Here is a 19,629-nt window from a genome sequence, read left to right as displayed (position 1 = left end):
AGTAGGAGAGATTGGCTAAGTAGGCTATACGAGGCAATCGAGATGGACAAAATGACATTAATACTTAGAGATCATGTAGTGGACGAAGTAGAAGACAAATGGAATATAGTTTTGAAATACCTAGAGAAGGAATGGGGAAAAATAGCAACAGTGGGTTTTAAAATACAATAATAATAAGTTAGAAGATAGAAACACGCACGTGTGAAAGATTGATCTAATGACAAAGTTAAGAGAGTAAAGTAAATACTCTAATGTAGGATTTGAAGAATTGCAAAGAAAAAGGAAATATTTAATTAGAATGGGATACGTAGAGGATCAAAAATAGGGAGTAACAAAATCTAAATAATCCGAGGTTCAAAGATAAGGAGAAAGAGAAAAAGAGAGAGAGATATATATTACTGCTGTGGATTGATTTCAAATAAAGAAATGAATATAAAGAAATAAAAGGGACACTCAAAGTAGAAAAGACAAAGATATCTAGTAAGATTAGAGAGAGAAGTCAGGGAAGAATGAAGTGAATGAAGGTAGAGGATGGAGGAAGAGTGTTCAAGAGAGTGTAAAGTAAGTGATGGAAGGTGAGAGTAAGCGGTAGAAGAAGAGGAGAAAGTGACAGAGTGAAGGTTTGTAAGTGTGAAGATGAAGGCGTAGTAATCACAGGGAATGGGGAACTGGGAAAAAAAAGTAAGTAGTAATAAGGGGGAAGAGGTTTTAGAAGGAATTTGACGGAAAGAGAAAGAAACAATGGAGGATCAAAGATAGTTAAGATGAGAAGGAAAGAAGCAGGAGATGGTTAAGAAGTAAAGTAAGGAATAGGAGAAGGAAAAGATGAAGAAGGGAAATATAGGAGTGGGGAAAGAAAGTGATCATAGAGTAATATTCCCTATATAAAAGCGTATTATTTTAATGATGGGTTATCTCTCAATATATCATTATTACTATTTTCTCTTTTTGAATCCCCATTGTAAGTATGTTAATGCATCGAGTATGTAAGTGTGTTATTGTGTATGTTTGGTGTTTGTATATTTGATTGTCTGTTTTAAGTTTCAATAAAATTTATAAAAAAAGAAAAAGAAAAACTCCCTCACTTAAGTGAAGCAGATCTTATTCTAGACAGTGTCGCTGTGAGATATGCCTTCTTGAGTTGTATGTTACAAATGTCAGAAAATAAATAATTCAAGAAATTAAATAATTCAGTGATGGTGACTGGGTAGTTTTCAGCCACAAGATAAAGCAGCATTTAGAGCAGGGGTAGGCAACCTGCGGCCCGCGGGCCAAATGCGGCCCGGCAAGGCCTTGGGACCGGCCCCAGCCCGGTCCTGCCGCCGATTGCCACCGGAGCCTTTGGTCTCTCGCATGAGGGCGTGGGGCCTTTGGCCTATCAGGAGGAGGCAGGCAGGGGGGGGGCAAGCGGCAGGCAAGGGGGGCAATTGTCTATAGAAGCCTCCGAAACAGGCATTTGTATTAACATTTTTTAAAAAATCAGCAAAATTTTTTGCGTGTCCCCCATTTAAAAAAAAGTGTCCTCCGTTTGAAAATTTTGTCCTACATTTGTCCCTGTTTATTTCTTTAATTATTTTTTTTAAATTATTTATTTATTTATTTATTGGCTTTGGCCCCCCAGTTGTCTGAGGGACAGCAACCCGGCCCCCGGCTCAAAACGGTTGCCTACCCCTGATGTAGAGTGAAGGGTGATATTGGATGAAGCAGACAGCAGGTGAAGTAATATGTTTGTTCTTCATGTGCCTTAATACTTGCTTCTATTTCTGTAAGTAATGCCCACTACGGTGTCTTTCCTTACTTTTAGGAGTTCTCTGGAATCTATCTTCTTGTGATGCACTAAAAATGCCAATTATCCAGGATGCTCTTGCAGTTTTGACCAATGCAGTGATCATCCCTCATTCAGGATGGGAAAACTCCCCACTCCAGGATGACCACAAAATACAACTTCATTCATCACAGGTGCTGCGCAATGCCACTGGGTGCCTAAGGTGAGTTGGATTAACTAAAGTCATCAGTATGCTCTGATGAAACATCCTATTTTTGATCCCAGTCCTCTAAGAGACATTAAATCAATATTTATTCTCTAGCACTGTCAGTGCCACAAAAATGTAAAGTCCTTTTATATCTTATCCCTTTCATTGTAAAGTCACTCCATATCACCAATAGATGTCTCTTAGAATGTAGAATCATAGAATCTAGGGTTGAAAAGGACCACAAGTGCCAGTGTAGTTCAGCCTGTCAGGAAATGACATTGGTGTGGCCACTAGGGGGAGCTGTTGTGCAGATAATTTACAGTTCCAGTGGCAGCTAATGTGTCAGCATTCAAAAAGTGCATCATTGGAATAATGATGCAACTGTCAACTGTCAGTTCTCAACTGTCACTGAGGGAGAGAGAGACAGTTGGTGCCTCAGAGAGTGTGCTGTATCTGTTACTGAGAGACAGTTGGTGCCTGAGAGTGGGCTGTGTCTGTACTGAGAGGCAGTGAAATGTACTGTGTGTTAATGTGGCTGCCTCAGAGGTTGTGTTATTGTTGGTTGGTGTAAATAGTGTGTATTAGAGACGGATGTCCAATACACTGTGTATATCTATGTTGTAAATACTGCAAAGGAAGATTAAAGCCCTCGTTTAGAGTGAAGACTTGTAAGAGTCGTTATTAGTTGAAGACATCTTCACAGATTCCTTCTTCTTGGCGTCCTGTCGATGTGGTTGAACTCTGCAGGTGGTCATGGTGGACACTGCATGTCATTTCCATAGGTCCCAACAAGGGTTATGGGAGCAGCACACGAGCCACAACACAGCCCCCTGCCATTTAGGAATATACAATTAGGGCACTCCTCACAGATGCCCATCAAACTGAGTTTAAAGACATCCAAAGTGTTCAGTCCACCACACTCCAAGGCAATCTATCCCGTTTTCTAACAGTTCTTACAGTAAAAGTGTTCTCCCTAATGCTTAGGTGAAATCTCTTTTGAATCCACTGATTTGTGTTCTACTATCTGGAACAGCAGAAAAGAAATTTGCATCTTCTATGACATCCCCTTAGATATTTAAAGATGGCTATCATGTCACCTCTCTGTCTTCTCTTCTCCAAGCTAAACCAACCAACTCCCTAAATGATTCCACATAAGGCTTGCTTTCCAGACTTTTTGAATTAACCTGTGTTCTTTATACACTGAACCCATAACAATTTATAATCCACAAAACATTGCTTCTATCCACATTATGGTTTCCCATCAGGGATTCAGTAATCCTCCTTTTCTCTCAACCTTCTTGGCATTGAAATGAATCATGAGTATCACATAGACCACAATCTCTGGCTGTGAGCAGTGTTGTGTTTTGGCTTGGGGAATAGTAATGTTGTTCTGGCCTGTCTAACAGCTTATTGATTGAATTAGTTTCTCCTTGTTTGAAATGTCTGTTCCTGTGTCTGACTTAGAGTAAAAGGAAGGACTGAAGTTTGCACAGCAATAATGTAGTGGTATATGGGATCGAGTAACTCCCATGAATAATGACTTCCCAAAAAATGGACAAGTATCCTTTCACTTATGAATAAGTTAGTAAAATTATTTACTTCAAGATGAGTTGTCTAATCTTGTCTTCGAGAGCTGGTTTGATGAGACATCTTTTTTATATGATTTCAGCTGAACAGTCTGTGCAACATTAGTTACTGAATTGACAGTAGGTTGTGCATATATTAACAAATAACATGAATGAGTCCCTCAGTATGTCATGCAAGTCCTCTGCTCTGATGAATGAAGTTGTTCATAGCTCAACACAGTCTGTATGGAAAACAATCAATCCTGGACCCCAACTGCCACTTTATAGTGTTGGTCTGATTCTTCTCAGGAATCAAATGTGAAGATGAGTTTCTGTCCTGCTAGTTAAATTTGCTGAGAAATACCTGAGTATCACTGATGTGTCACAGTAGAATAACTCTGTAGGTTTTAGCATATCTGGATGCCCCCCCCCCCTTTTCTCTTATTTAGTAGTTTTCAGTACCTTCTTCATACCTTGTATCTAGGTTATATTTAATGTTGATCTAATCAGAATGCCTGACTTTGGCCTGATGATATTTTTGAGGGAAAAGATAACATAAAATATTTATATTATAAGTCAGTGTGCTATAGTAGTTTGAGTGTTAGACTAGGACTCAGGAGATCATGGTTTGAATCCCTGTTTGGGCATGGAAACCCACTGGGTGATCCTGGGCAAGGCACAGTCTCTCAGCCTCAGAGGAAGACAATAGCAAACCCCCTCTGAACAAAGCATGCCAAGAAAACCCTGTGGTACATTCATCTTGGGGTCACCATAAGTTGGAAATGACTTAAAGTCAAACAACAATAAATTATGTTATTAGAAGAATCCTTTTCTATATGTGTGGTGTCAAAATGATGTAACCTGCCTGTACTCTCAACAGTGAGGGCATAGCATGATTATATAAATAAATGGATATAGGTGTCAAACTGACTTTTTTTGTGACATTAAAGACAAAATGTCACTTGACTGGATCTTGAGTGTATTTTCTTAGTAAGATGGAAACAAAGGAAAAGAGTGATGATCATAAACACTTTCTTTGTTCATCAAAACCAATCAGTGGCCATATTTGTTCTGAAGTTCTGAATGTGCAGCAAATTGGTTTCTGCACAATTGGATATGTGCTTCTTATTTTGAAAATGCTAACACTGCAGACACATTTCAGAAACTCATATGGTTTGTGCTTTATAAACAGAATGCATTAGATCCCCCCTCACTACATTGTTATACCAGTTCATTTCAAATGCATTTCAGGTTTTAGTCCAGAATCTAAAAACCATGGAAACACACAACAAGGTTTCATATAAATGTTTTTGTTATTCTTGATATTGTTTAAAGAAAGCAGCCCCCCTACCCATTCTGCATGCCAAATATCCTTTGAAATGACAAAACATTCACATAATGTCTGTGGAGAATTCAGCAAGAGTTTGTGAGGCACACAGATCCTGTTGTTCAGAGAATAAAACTGTGGAAGCCCTGCTGAGCATGCATGAGCTCTTCTCTGCACATAATGAATATTACTAGTACATCTGCTTCAAGGCAGTAGTCTAAAACAGTACTTTTCAGATTGTTTCATATGAGACAATTTTTTTCCCACCATGCCAGGAATTGGCACCATATTTGTGCCCAATTGTTTGGAGTTTTTTCCTTCTTGTAAATTCACCAGGGACTGGCAGCCAATGGCTTAGGGAACAGCACTGTTTCTGTGACCATCACTTTGAGTAGCACTGGTCTAAAGAGGTTAGACTTTATCACCTTGGAACAGCTTCACCAGCAATATTCTCTGTGCAATCCACAGAAACTGCCTAACAGGATAGATGGGTTGAGATTCCACCTCACCATTAGGAATAACCTCCTGACAGTAAGAGCTGTTCGACAGTGGAACACACTCCCTCAGAGTGTGGTGGACTCTCCTTCTTCGGAGGTCTTTAAACAGAGGTTGGATGGCCATCTGTCCGTGGTGCTTTGATTGTGGGTTCCTACATGGCAGGCGGGTTGGACTGAACAGCCCTTAGGGTCTCTTCCAACTCTATGATTCTAACTTTGAATTGTGTGGTATTCTAACTTCCTAGGCATTTGTTTTTTCTATATCAGGATGTCTTTAAGTAGGCTAACAATTGCTGTGCGTAGGTGTGGAGAGACACTGGCAGATTGAAATGTTCACAGCCACCAATCGGAGTCACGCTGGCAAAAGGTGGGAGCCTACCTGATGAGCGGATATAAAAAAGGAGCAGGAGCCACCATTAAGAAGCTTGCATGTGTCAGGAACTGCTAAGAGCAGTTAGAACTGCCAGAGGTACAGATAAGAATTTAGCCTTAATAGGATTCAGATTGCTTTGTAAGGGAGGAAAGATTTGAAAAGAACAAAGGAAGTCCAGTGATGTTAGTGTCAGCCATGTTGGCTGTGGAAAATTAACTTCTGTAGACTGCTAAGTCACTATGTGTGTATGGTGTGACTGACAAGGCCAGGACATGTAAAAGATTATCACACCAGCACTTATCGGCTCTTAATCGGCTCTTAAATGTTAAGGAAGCATGTGTGTGTGAAAGCCTGGCACACTTTCTCATCATCAGGGAATCGTCGGCTCCCTTTAGCATCGCTGAATCATTCAGGGAGAGGGAATTTCCTCTGAATGCAAAGTTTCCGTTCAGAGGAAATGTCTTCTCCTGGAACGATTCAGTGATGCTAGAGGGAGCTGCCAATTCAATGACGATGAGGAAGCGCACCAAGCTTTCACACACGTGCACTTCCTCAATGTTTGAGAGCCAATAGACGATAAGCACTGGTTGATAATCTTTGTAGATAAATGTCCTTAAGGCCAGACACTATGATGTGGATTCTGCTACACACTTGTGTGTGTATGACCCACCAGGATAAGCTAATGGCTTATGCCATGTGCTGCAATGATTGCATCAACCAAGGATATATAAGGCTGTGTGTTAAGATAAACAATTGTGGGCTACAGTAGTAGGTGATGGTGGTTACAAGTAGTTGGTGAGTTGCTGTGAGACTCTGTAAGAGAGAGTTTGTTCTGAGAGGAACTCTGGCTGGTTACAGACCGCCCTCAAGCAGCCGTTTTCCCGCCGCCACCATTCGTTGTGGAGGGAAGCCCCAGCGGCCAGACCGCAAGGCTTCCCAGCGCAGCGAAAAAGGAGCGCCGAAATGGTGCTCCTTTTCAAAACACGGAAGTGGCGCCACGAGGGGCGAAGCGCGCCCTCACGGTGTCACTTCTGCCGTGACACGTCTGGACCCTATGCAACCAAGACGTCAAAATGGCGGCGCCCATGTGGATGGGTGCTGCCATTTACAACGCGCTCTGTGCGTAATAATAATAATAATAATTTTTATTTCTATACCGCCCAGTGGCAGAGCATACTACGGAGAAGGGCCGTGAGGAAGGTAAGACCCTTCCTAACCCTAATACGGCCCTTCCTAACCCTACTACGCGCGGAGCGCATACTTTATGGCGGTCTATAACCCGCCTCTGTTGGTCTGTATAGTTCCTGCTCTTGTATATAGCTTTTACTTAGCACTGTAAATAAATCTCTTCACCTTGGAGCTGTCTGGTCTGAGTTATTTTCTTCTTGTTCACAAAGGTGTGGCCCAAAATGATTTATATATAACATCAAAACATGCTACCAAGAATATTCAAAACACTTAATAGCAGAGGCACTTAAGTCAGTGGAAGGACCAAGGGTTAGAAAGATAGTAATGAGGGAAAAGAAAGCTCAAACTATTTAGGTTAAGACAGGAGAAGAATCCTGTGGAACCTGGTGGTTGTGAGCACCATAATTTGGTGCCAGTTGGTGGGATCCGAGAGACCCAGTGTGAGGTGATCTAAAAGATCTAGTGTGAGAGATCTAAGAGGCCCAGTGAGCACTGCAGTAGGCAAACTTAATCCTTCATTTCCATTCATGGTTAGCATGTTTTCATTTTATTTCAGTTATTTGTTTATTTTGCCATCTCAGATCTGTTGAAGGTCCATTTTTTCCAGTCAGCATGTCTCTGCCACTTCAAGTAGTAGTGGTGAGGAGTGGTCAGGATGTCATGAAGAAAAGTGTAACAATGAAAAACACTTCTTGTAGAAAACTTAATACATCAGGGAAGGTTTCAGCATAACCTTTCATGCCTGTTATTTTTCTGTTATGTTATTTTTACACTGGGAAAATGAAAATCCAGCTCCCTAACCTCCGCATATGTGTGTGTTTCCATGCAAATACATTCCTGATTCTATGGTACCATCCAAGTAAGAAAACCTTACTACTGGATACTGCAGATTTTGGCTTAGATCTGGGAAGCATTTCTATACACGTGTTTGCATGTGTTTGTGTGTCCTGCTTTCTTTCATGGCTGTAAACTGTCATAGTATTTGTGAGAAGCACACTGAGAAAGGAGTAGGAAATCTTTTGATTGCATATAACTCCCTGAATAGTTTTTTTTGGTTTGTTTGTTTTTTACTCCAAGCCAATAAATTTTTAAAACAAGTGAGGACATAAATTACTGTTTATGTCTTCAGTGAATATCAATTATTAAAGTTTCTCAGATAACTTATTTGGTACATACTGTTAAATCCTGTTTGGTATATATTGTTGCTTCCTTAGAATTACCGTTTGCTTCCTCTCTAACTATAGTTTCCACAGATGAGAGAAATGATCAGGCTGTTGATTTCCATTGTGCAATATTCATCATCCTCTGCTAAACATCAATAAATAAAAGCATGGGATGTTTGGCAAACTATAAAGTGATTCCAATGCCATATCATTTGTAGCAAGATGCTTTTGTAAGAAGCATCATTCTGACATTTCGCATCACATATCTCACAGTGGGGGGAAAAGGTCCCAACTGCACAATGGTTACTTTTTGCTATTATTTTTGTGAGATAATTTTGTGTGCTTGGCAATTTGATGAGAAGAAATGGTGTGGGGAATACAGAGCAGAAGGCAGAATTTGTGTAAAGGAAGACATGTTAATTAGGTATGTAAATCTTGGTAAGTTTCATTCTGGCAGGCAGGTTTGCCAGGTTCATTCTTGCTATTTTTCACTGCACTGCAAGAAATTTGTGGGAGATGGTGCAGTTTTCAAAGATTATTAGCAGGTCATGTTTAACTCTATGTAAAAAGGTGCACATGGATGGATATATATATACAGTCATCCCTCAGTATCCGTGGGGGATCCATTCTGGAACCCCTTGTGGATGCCAAAATCCACAGATGCTCAAGTCTGCATTGTCCTCAATGGCAGTGGGGCCATGCGGCTGCATCACCATTGGGGACAATGGGACTCACCCTCCTTCCCTCCCAGCTCCCACCAGCGCGTGGCAGGTGGTCACTTCCACCTCGGCCGCTGCATCTTCTTTGCCCTCCACCTCCTCCTCTCACCTCTTCCTCCTCCACTTCTTCCTCTCGTCTCTTCTTCCCCATCCTGCTTTATCTGCCACCACCACTTCCTCTTCCTCCTCCTCTTCCTTTTGCTCCTCCTGCTTCTTACTCCTCCTCCTCTGCCACTGCCTCACCACAGGCTTGCTGTCCACAAATGCTTTAATTTGCAGATGGCAAGTCTGCAGATATGGAGAGCAGACTGTATACACACACACACACACACATCACAGAGAATGGCAAGTTTTTCCTTAGAAAACAGCATTATTGATTGTTTTTTGTGAAGGAAGCTTCAGTCATTTTTTCATACATGTTCAAGTATTCTTCCCATCCCAAATTAAAAGGCAAGAAAGGAAGGTAAATGTACTAAACTAATTTAGTACACTGTAAAGAAGTATAGTGGGCCCCTTCCATTCTGGCACACACACACCCGTGTAAGGGAAATCCCGTGTATGCTGGAGCTCCATTAAAAATAATGGGGCTCATGCGCACACACCCCATTACTTCTTCCGGGGCATGTCATGGCTTTTTCTAGTGCAGCTTTCAGCATATGATGAAAGCCATGTATATCACACCTGCATATGATGCGGGTGCACTGTATTTCTGTTTTGTGGATTGTAAACTAATTTATGTTTGAGTATGTTGCTATTTACTATTGCAAGTTGCTATGATATTAATTTTATGTATTTTACCACATTTTAATACCTCATTTTTCAGCCCAAGCTTCCTGTTTTTACACATCCCAAGTGGCAGAGGCATATATTTTAAAAATTAAATTATTTAATAGTCTGGACATCTTCAGTTTCTAAGTTTAGTGCCTATCATTCTCATTTCTCCTGTTACCAGCATGTTTTGCAAATTCAGTTATACTTATTTTAGATTCTTTAGTACTGTCACCCTCAGGTAACAGTATTGTATTTTTTGCTATATAAAAAAAAAAACTTTAACCCAGAAGCAAAATATATTATGCACTTGTAGCACTCTTGCCCTGAAGTTAACAAATGCCAACTAAAATTAAATCCCTCTCCAGAAATGGGGGGGGTTTGCTGGATTAGCAGCACATTCATTTTATGCAGAATGGTAGCATGGCAAGTTAAAATGAAACCATCACCTATATCCTCAGGTCCATCATACTGGGGGTCCAGAGCACCTCCTAAATATGACGGATCACCAGCATCCCACTTTTTTCCCATCTCTTTTTCCCTTTCCTTCCTTCTTCCTTTCCTTCAAACTTTTTAAGGTGGTGACACCTGGGGTGTATCCACACCACAGAATTAAAGCAATTTGACACCACTTTAGCTGCCATGTTGCTATCGTACAGAATCCTGGGATTTGTAGTTAGGTGAGGCACCAGAGCTCTCTGACAGACCAGGCTGAATGAATTGCTTCACCAAACCAAACTGCAAATCCCAGGATTTTATGTGATAGTCATGGCAGTTAAAGTAGTGTCAAACTCCTTTAATTCTGCAGTGTAGATACACTCTTCATCTCTTTCTGGGGAGACAGTTCTGGATCAAGTTGTGGCCGCTGCCATTTTTGTTTTCCTATTAACACCTATGGACCCTGCCATGATATGAGGAAACTGCTAGAGCTATTTTTCATGGCTCTTTCCTTCTCAACTTGACTCTAAGTGCCACAATCCATTGTGCCTCATAACTATACTTTGGGGGGGAGCACCTTGCCCAGTGCTCCTTCAAACATGGCAGTTGATCTGTTCCTTGCCACCCTGTTCTTGATTCTTAGTAGTTTAGGTAAAGTTCTAGTGAAGAATAGAATTGCTACCCCAATTAATTTACACGGGGATTAATTCTACAAAGTAGATATCTCTTCATGTTGTTTCTTCACTGATTTGGTTATTAAGATACTTAGTGGCTAAAGTATGTAAGATACCAGAACAACAAAATAAAAAACTAAATATGTGATGCTGAAGGCTTTCATGGCCAGCATCCATAATATGCAGTGCAGTCTCTTTTGTTGTTAGTTTTTTGTGGGTTTTTCAGGCAATGTGGCCATGTTCTAGAAGAGTTTCTTCCTGACATTTCACCAGCATCTCTGGCTGACATCCTACCATACTGGGTCTTTTGGATCCTACTGATTAGCACAAATGATGTCACAACCACAACAAAATAGATTGTCCTGTTCAGTAAGGCATAGGCAATGATTTGCTGTGCAGACCTTTTCTGAAAATGCTGTGAAGACATCTGTGAAGAAACTCTGGCATTTCCCTGCCACAGCTGTTATCTCAGCCAGTACAAAACTAAAGAATAAATGCATGATCTGTATTTTCTCACACCAATCCCTTGTTTCCAGAAAACATTAATGCTAGAAATATAAGAAATACATGCAGTGATAGGGCATCCATAACCTTTCCACTGCTTCCTCTGTCAAATCAAATCGATGAGGAAAGAGACAACTAATTGCCATGTAGTTGCTGCTTTAAAAAGAGGAGAAATCTGGATCTGCAAAGTGAAGCAATCATATTTAAAATCTAACAGTCCAAGTGACTTACTGCTTCTGTTTCCCCCAACATTAGGGAAGATGGATCATAATTATGTTTGGCTTAGAACATAGCTACAGCCCTTTACAAAAAGACTTCAAAATGTGTTTAAAATTACAGTGTAAGATACAGTACAACGTGGTTGTTTGATTTCAGTCCCCAGACGAGTGAGAATAGTGGCCACTTTATAAAAATCAGTCATGCACTGATAATTCCTTTATAATTTGGTATGGATGCATAATTAATACGTGCCAAATGATAATCCAATTTAAATTCTATAATAATAATAATTATAGAAGAGAAGTAGTTGTTAAGAGTAAGTGCTTTCTTTTAGTTTTTCCATTTTAATTAATCAATCCCCCTGCATGGCATTGGAGCACCTAGTAGTGTAGCACTGTTGAGTTTTAAGGGATGTATGGAAGTGATCAGTGTCTTGGTGGGCAATCACTGACTATTAGAACTTTCCAAATGAAGACTGAGCCACAAGTAAGAATTAGTTAATTAATAAGGTGGTCAAGAATTGAGACTCTCAACTGACCGCGCTGAAATTAATTGCTGGCCAACTATGGATTAACAAGATCAGACATAGAGAATTTAGTTAATCAGTTTGTTTAATCTAGAACCTATTTAAATTGTGTTGTGCCTGGAAATAGCAAAAGGGGGCATCAACCTATTGTGGGATCAACTAAAGCAAGTGTCAATTCTTGACTTCCTCCTCAGACTTTTCTTGGGGAAACCACCTGAACCCTGAGGTCCCAATAACTAGGTTGCTCCCCATCTAGCCTCCAATAGCTGGAAGACAGACCTGAGGAACCCCACCCCAAGACGCCAATTTAGCCCCCACAGTATTCTCCTTCCTCACCCCCTCACTGCGCTTTCCTGGGAGCCTGCAATGCTGCTTTATATCAATCTCGACCTCCAGAAAAACCAGACATCAACAAGTTTCTTTTATTTTCTTATTCTCAAGTTAAAGAATAAAAACCCCTCAACAGGAAGGTATATTGTCCTGATCCTGGATGACCTATAAACAAAAAGCCATAAATAGGAATAGTACTTACATGTCTATACTGCTTTATAGTCCTGAGCACTCTCTAAGTGGTTTACAGTGTTTTAGCCAGTTGTCCCTGACAAGCTGGGTACTTATTTTGCCAGCCTGCGAAAGTATGGAAGGCTGAGTCAACCTGGAGCCCTACAGGATCAAACTCACAACATTTTGGCTATAGTACTGGCATTTAACCACTGCGCCACCATCTCCTGCAAACATGATGAATAACTCCTTTGTGGCCAGACCTAAGCTCAAGGGCCCGTTTAAGAAAGGTGTTGGACTTTTCAAATACAGTGCATGACACCAAACATCCATAGGAAGGTCACAATCTATATTTAAAAAGGCTACACCAGGCAAAGGTGGCATAGAAATTAATTAATTAAATAAAAATAAACTCCCAATGGCAACACCCTCAAATTGAATGCAGGGGAAGATGTAGCAGGGGCTACAACTCTCCCCTCTGCTATTTCATTAGGGCTCGTACCCCTAATGAGATGTTCTAATCCACCTTCTGAATTGTAAATTCTTAGATGGGAAAGGGCACCTGATTCCTAGAAATGGAATCCAAAAGCCCTCTCCAAACCCATTCTTCAAATAATGGGATGCAGCTTGGTCTGGTTAAGGCTATAATAGAACCTTCAACTTATTCAATTTAATTGTCGGGAACTCTTTTGATCCCTTTTGAAGGTAGGGAAGCACCTCAGTTCCCCACTTGCCTGCGTGCTGATCCCTATGTCCACCTCCACCTTTTGCTTTCAGACAGTTTCAAAACAAATGTGAACCCTCAGTACCTTTCTTGTGTTCATCACAGAGAAGTGAATTATAGGCCTGTTACAGACTGCCAAAATAAAGCTGCTTCGGGTCTCTTTGGAGATATGCTATTTAAATGATGCATGGGTCCTAAGAATCCGGAAGCTGCATCAAAGCTGCACTCCAGTGCTTAGGAATGGAGTGTGGCTTTGGTGCGACCTCCGGACTCTTAGGACCCATGCATCATTTAAATAGCATATCTCCAAAGAGACCCGAAGCAGCTTTATTTTGGCAGTCTGTAACAGGCCATAGCCTTTCATTTTGCCACCCAACCCAGTGCAAAGCATTGATAATACTGTTTATCTCAAATTTCTTTTGAAATAGCAAATAGTCCCGCAAAAGCCTTTGCCCTTCAGATGATGTAAGGTAAGGGCCAGATTGTTTCTGTTCTCATGATTATCATTTTGTTTTTGTTAGGTTGGCTGACCAATGCCTAAACTCTTGTTATTACACAAATATTCCTGCTTTATCTTATAGCCAACACATTTCTCCCATTACTATACAAGCTTCAAGAAGTTAAATTTTGCAAAATATAACACCAAATTAGATTCAGCCTGAAATAGGGCATTATTCTTACTTTGAAAAATTCTAGTAAAAGAAAAAATGGAAGCTAGATTATGTGAAATAGATGTGTAATGATGCAAAGATGTTAGCATTGTTGGGTGATTTTTTTTACTCTGTAGAAGATTGTACTTCTGACCTAAACTTAAGAGAAGATTGTTATTTCCACTTGAAAAGTGAAGTGAGTCATGGGTGTAAGGTGAAGCACTTTAAAATATGTGATGTGTTATCTTTCTAGTAAGATCATATAGGATGCTCCACCTTAGTGCACTGAAACTAAATATTCTTGACAGATACCTAGTCACTTGGTTGTATATGAAAATAGAGGGGTTTGATTATCCTCAGCTGCTCTCCTGTTCCTGTCATTCTTGTTCTAGTTGTCAGATGAAGAGTGTGTGTGAAAAGCTGAATATTCTATTGTGATATCAGCTAATAATAATTTCTGTGGCATATGCTGTCACCATACTGGACAATGCAAGCTGCAGGAAAAGAGATTCCACCTCAACATTAGGAGGAACTTCCTGACAGTAAGGGCTGTTCGACAGTGGAACACACTCCCTCGGAGTGTAGTGGAGTCTCCCTCCTTGGAGGTCTTCAAACGGAGGCTGGATGGCCATCTGTCGGGGATGTTTTGATCTGGATTTCCTGCATGGCAGGGGGTTGGACTGGATGGCCCTTGCGGTCTCTTCCAGCTATATGATTCTATGATTCTGTGATTTTTTTTTATAAAAATCATTTTTAGTGAAGGTAGCATTTGATACGTAAAGATAAAGGATAGTTCATAAAATATCTGTATTTGTTTTATCAGGACCTACCAAAAGAGCCGCCCCATGAATTCCTAGACATGTAGCCTTGTGTGTATTGAGGTTTATTTTGAAGCAAGGGTGGGCAACTGTCAGAGTTTGTTGGTTGACAATGTCCTCCTCATGGGGGTTCACTGTGGTCTCCAGTGAGCCCTACTCTCCCTGGATTATGGGAGAGAAATTCCACCGTGATGTGTGGGCTCTCCGACATGCCATTTTATGTCCAGGAGAAGCCTTTCTAAAAGCATTAAAAAAAAAAAAAAAAAGAGGGCAGCTGGCAGGCCTCATCATCAGTCTCAGGGCCTACACATAGCTCATGGCTACACTTTGCCAACCCTAGTTTAGGAAGTGGGATAGAGGTACTAGTGTTGCCATGTCAGAAGTGTTCAGTAGTTTTATTGTATGCCAGACTTGCATATCAGGAATAGGTAAAGTGAAGCCTTCCCAATGTTGCTGCTCTGCACCACCCAGCATTGTACCCCATTGGACGTTAACTATGGCTGCTGGGACTTGCTATACAATTATAATTGGAGGGCCGCATGTTACCCAGACTGGATTTATATGAACACAATCCCTGTTTATACACTGAAGTGGAAAATTGCGAGTTTGGTTGTTTTTGCGAGTCAAAGAGAGACTGCAGAATACCAATGGTAATGCAAACCTTTGTATTTATTTGCCTAGTTTATTTTTCATTTTGAATGGCACAGTGAACCAAGTGGTAGTGACTATAGGCCCAATAGGTCTATGCACTTTTGTAATTGTTTCTTTTGCACTAACTCATAAACAACCTGGCCATTTCACATTATTGCAAAAGAAGCAGTTACAGAAGTACATAGACCAGTTGGTCCTATAGTCCTATAGAGGGCTATAGAGAACACAGAAGACTCTCCCTGTTCTTAGGGTGATAATTTTCAGAAGCAACTGAAACCTGAACATTTTGGTCCTTGATTTATGCAGCAGTCATCCTAAAACACTATCATTTTTAGGAGTATGCTGTTTAGTAAGCACTATACATTATTTTGAATTGTTAGCACCTTCAGTTATATCACTTGCTGTTGTGAGCATCTGCATTTATTTTGACATACTGGCACTCTGCCAGTTTCCAAGGTAGCTGCTACTTGTTATACTAACTACCTGTAGAGATCATGATCTCCTAAAGGTCAAGGCTTTGATTTGCTTTTTTATATTAAACAAATTACACTGGAAATATGGCATTCCCTTGTGTCAGTGCAATGCTTTGCTCTCATTTCTACAAACGAGACTTCAGAAAATATAACACTGCCAAAAAGTACGTGCTCGGCATGTACTAGGGTTAGGAAGGGGCATCCTTTCCGGACGCCCCTAACCCTAGTACATGCCGAGCACGTACAAAATGGCGGCGCCCATTCTACATGGGCGCCACCATTTTGACGTAGCGGATGCTTAGCGTCCGCACGTCACGGCACGGAAATGACACTGCAAGTGCACCATTAGCACCTTGCGGCATCGTAACTGTGCCGCAAAAAGAACCTGCTTTTTGCGGGTTCTTTTTCCAGCACTGAGGAACCGCGCGGTTTGTCCACTGCGGTTCCCTGGCGCAGCAAACACGGGCACCGGCAGTTTTTCAAATGGTCAAGTAAAAGTTTAGTGTATTACTAAACTGCTCTCGTCTCACTTTGTTACCATGTTAAGCCAACACATAGAAGATTTGGCTTATCAGAAAAACAAAAACAATGAAACAAAAAAAGGGTCAATCACTAGTTTAATGACTAGGATGGGAAATTTATCTTATTTTCTATGGCAAGTAAATGTTTTTACAGATTTCAAGAAAATTCTTAGACCAATGTTTCCTAGTCATTCTACTCAAAAATATCATCCACATATTAATGCTCATTAACACTGGAAAAGTTTGCAAAATTATGTATACCAGTAATCAGTCTAAAAGAATTTGACTTAGTGCAAGCTCTTGGGAAGGTTATGACTAGTTTTAAGAATACAATTGTCATTTTCTATATTCCATTTCTTTCTATATTTCCATTTCTTTTACTATTAATTGTAGGAAGAAGCTGCATGCAAGTAATTGAAAGTAGTTTATTTGGCTCCCACTCCTCCCCCCCCCCCTTTTTATTTTAAAGATATGAACAGTGGTCTGAAATGTACTACATCAGATACTTTCTTTTATGATTAATATTATTTGATGGACTGATCATTTCATATTAGTCTGGGGACAAATAGTATTTTCTGTAACTAAAGCATCTCTGCTGGCATTACATGCCTTTACAGTAAATCTTAAGTGCAGAATGGAAATGCTTTTGATCACATGTTAAGTTCTGGTGGCATACTTTTAACTTAATGAAAAATGACATACTGAATATTTGTGACAATGCAGAGGAAAGCTTCAGCGGAGTCCAGAAACCTGTGTGAATGAACTGTGTCAGGAAATTTGCCTAAGGAACATTGCTGCATAAAATGGGAGGTGGATTTTATTTTAGTATACTATATAATAAATCCGCTCTTAATTATTTGTCCTTTGAGTTCAGTTAAGTCCACTGTGCCAAGCAGAAATGCAGAGATTTCCTACATAATTCAGAAATAATATTCATTGTTCCCTTTTTTAAAATTACGATGTTGTCAGTATTCTCTTTTTGGATCAATAACCCACAAGAATTTAAAACACATTTGGCATTCTAAGAAATGACATGTACCACTTTGGAAATAGTTTTTACCCCTTAATATTGAAGATTTTCATACCTGGCTCCATTGCTGCAAAAATGTCCGTGAAAGGTCCTTAAAAGGTGGAGAAAGCACATGTGTCTGAACGCCAGGTGCGCTTCCTTAATCATCAGTGTAATGTTGCTCCTTCTAGCGTCCCTGAATCATCGCAAGGGGAGAGAACTTCCTATTAACACAAAGTTTGCAGTCATAGGAAATTCACTCCCCAGAACAATTCAGGGATGCCTTAAAGGGAAAGATGATTCCCTGATGATTAAGGAAGTGTGCTTGGCATTCAGATACATGAGTTTCCTCCACCTTTTAAGGACCTTTTCACAGACTTTTTAGCAGCGATGGAGCCAGGTATGAAAATCTTCATTATTTTCTTTCTAGCACGTCTCCTCCAGACACACATACACACACACACACATCTTATTTCTGAAAGAAATGTCTTTAGGAATAAATTCAAGTAGAATTTTGGCCCTTCATTGGTGAATGGAGATTTAAATAGTATCTCCTTGCAACAAGTCATGATCATAGTTCTGAATCAGTTTCATCTGTTCATTATGTAAAATAGGAGTGAGCAATTGCCAGGGGTCTGTGGGGCACATTCACCCATGCCAGATATAAAAAGCCTCACTAGCCCCCACAGCCATCCATCCCAATAAAATAACTGAAAAAGCCCTCCCCTCATTCCTTGTAGATGGGAATTTTGCTAGATATTTCCACACCCTTCACTGGGGCACGTTTTGAAGTCACTTCTGATTTTTTGGGGGGAAGGGGAGAGCCTCCTATCACACTGTAATAGCTGGTGGAGACACTTGGGTTCATGTGGGTTGCACTGCGTTCTTTGGAGGAATGCATGTGGTCCAGTGGCCTCACTTTACTCACTCCCTGTTTAAGCTATTAAAATGTCCAGCACTTTAGGCTATCAAATATTTACAAACTATTTTATAAAAATTTTGGGAAAGATCCTGCACTGTGAGACATATATGTCTCACATAGCTACAGCTCTGTGGCTACATCTCCCAATGTTACTCCTTAAACCCACCTTTTAAGCCATGCACACACATCCTCCCAGGAGCATTTCAAAGTTATCAAGAATGAGGGGACTGGCAGTGATGCATCCACCTATTTCCCTTTGGCCAGACACATTGTGACAAGCACCAGCAGAGACTTCCAGGAATGGATGAGATAGACATGTCACTGCTGGTTACACTGCTCTTCAAGAACCTGAAAAAGTTTACACAGTTTACAAGGTGGGTTGTGGGGAGGGCTTTAGTCATTCTGTGGTCAGATTAGACTCCTGACCTACACAGTGACCCAAAAAGTGAGTTCTGATGACATAAGGCAGACTTAGGATATCATAACTGACTAACAGAATGGCAGCCTCTTTATATAAGGGCATCGACAGGGGAAGCGTGACCCTGTTGGTGCTCTTGGACATCTCAGCGGCCTTTGATACCATAGACCATGGTATCCTTCTGGAATGCCTGGGGGATTTAGGCACTGCGCTCCAGTGGTTCAGATCCTATCTCTCGGGCAGATTCCAGATGGTGATGCTGGGAGACAGTTGCTCCCATAAGCGGGAGTTGACATCGGGTGTCCCTCAAGGCGCCATCCTGTCTCCCATGCTGTTTAATATTTACATGAAGCTGCTGGGTGAGATCATCCGGAGACATGGGGCACGGTGTTATCAGTATGCTGATGACACCCAACTCCACCTCTCCATGTCCCCGACTGCTGCAGTGACCAAGGATGGCATCTCTTCTCTAAATGCCTGTCTTGATTCGGTAATGGGCTGGATGAGGGTAAACAAGCTCAGGGTGAATACAGAGAAAACGGAGGTACTTGCGATAGGAACCCCTGGGCCGGGTGGGGAGATTTGTTAACCTGTCCTGGACGGGGTCACACTTCCCCTAAAGGACGAAGTCCGCAGTTTGGGAGTGCTCCTGGACTCGTCTCTACAGTTAACATCGCATGTGGAGGCGGTGGCCAGGAGTGCTTGGTACCAACTTCGGTTGATACGCCAGCTGCGCCCCTACCTGGCTCGGAGAGACCTTGAAGCAGTGGTGCATGCACTGGTAACCTCTCGTTTAGATTTCTGCAATGCGCATGGGGCTACCTTTGTACCAAGTTCGGAAGCTTCAGTTAATCCAAAATGCTGCAGCCAGATTGGTCACGGGAACATCAAGATCCAACCATATTACACCAATACTAAAATCTTTACACTGGCTACCAATTAGCTTCCGGGCACAATACAAAGTGTTGGTCATTACCTTTAAAGCCCTACATGGCTCGGGCCCGAGTT

The 19,629-nt window shown here is 41.0% G+C and overlaps 1 protein-coding gene across 9 annotated transcripts in view; it reads left to right on the top strand.

The window, feature by feature from the left end:
* Window positions 1–19,629, top strand: part of CTNND2 (catenin delta 2) — a 662,387-nt gene that overhangs the window by 546,630 nt on the left and 96,128 nt on the right. For all 9 annotated transcript variants that reach the window (XM_089516458.1, XM_089516456.1, XM_089516452.1 and 6 more), the window contains one exon: window positions 1,805–1,988. In XM_089516458.1, the coding sequence (XP_089372584.1) occupies window positions 1,805–1,988 (184 nt within the window). The remainder of the gene's footprint in view (window positions 1–1,804; window positions 1,989–19,629) is intronic.

Source organism: Sceloporus occidentalis, unplaced genomic scaffold (genome assembly GCF_023333645.1).
Source record: "Sceloporus occidentalis isolate IW3139 unplaced genomic scaffold, rSceOcc1.0.p SCAF_3, whole genome shotgun sequence".
Lineage (NCBI taxonomy): Eukaryota > Metazoa > Chordata > Lepidosauria > Squamata > Phrynosomatidae > Sceloporus > Sceloporus occidentalis.
This window is presented reverse-complemented; position numbering and strand designations above follow the sequence as displayed.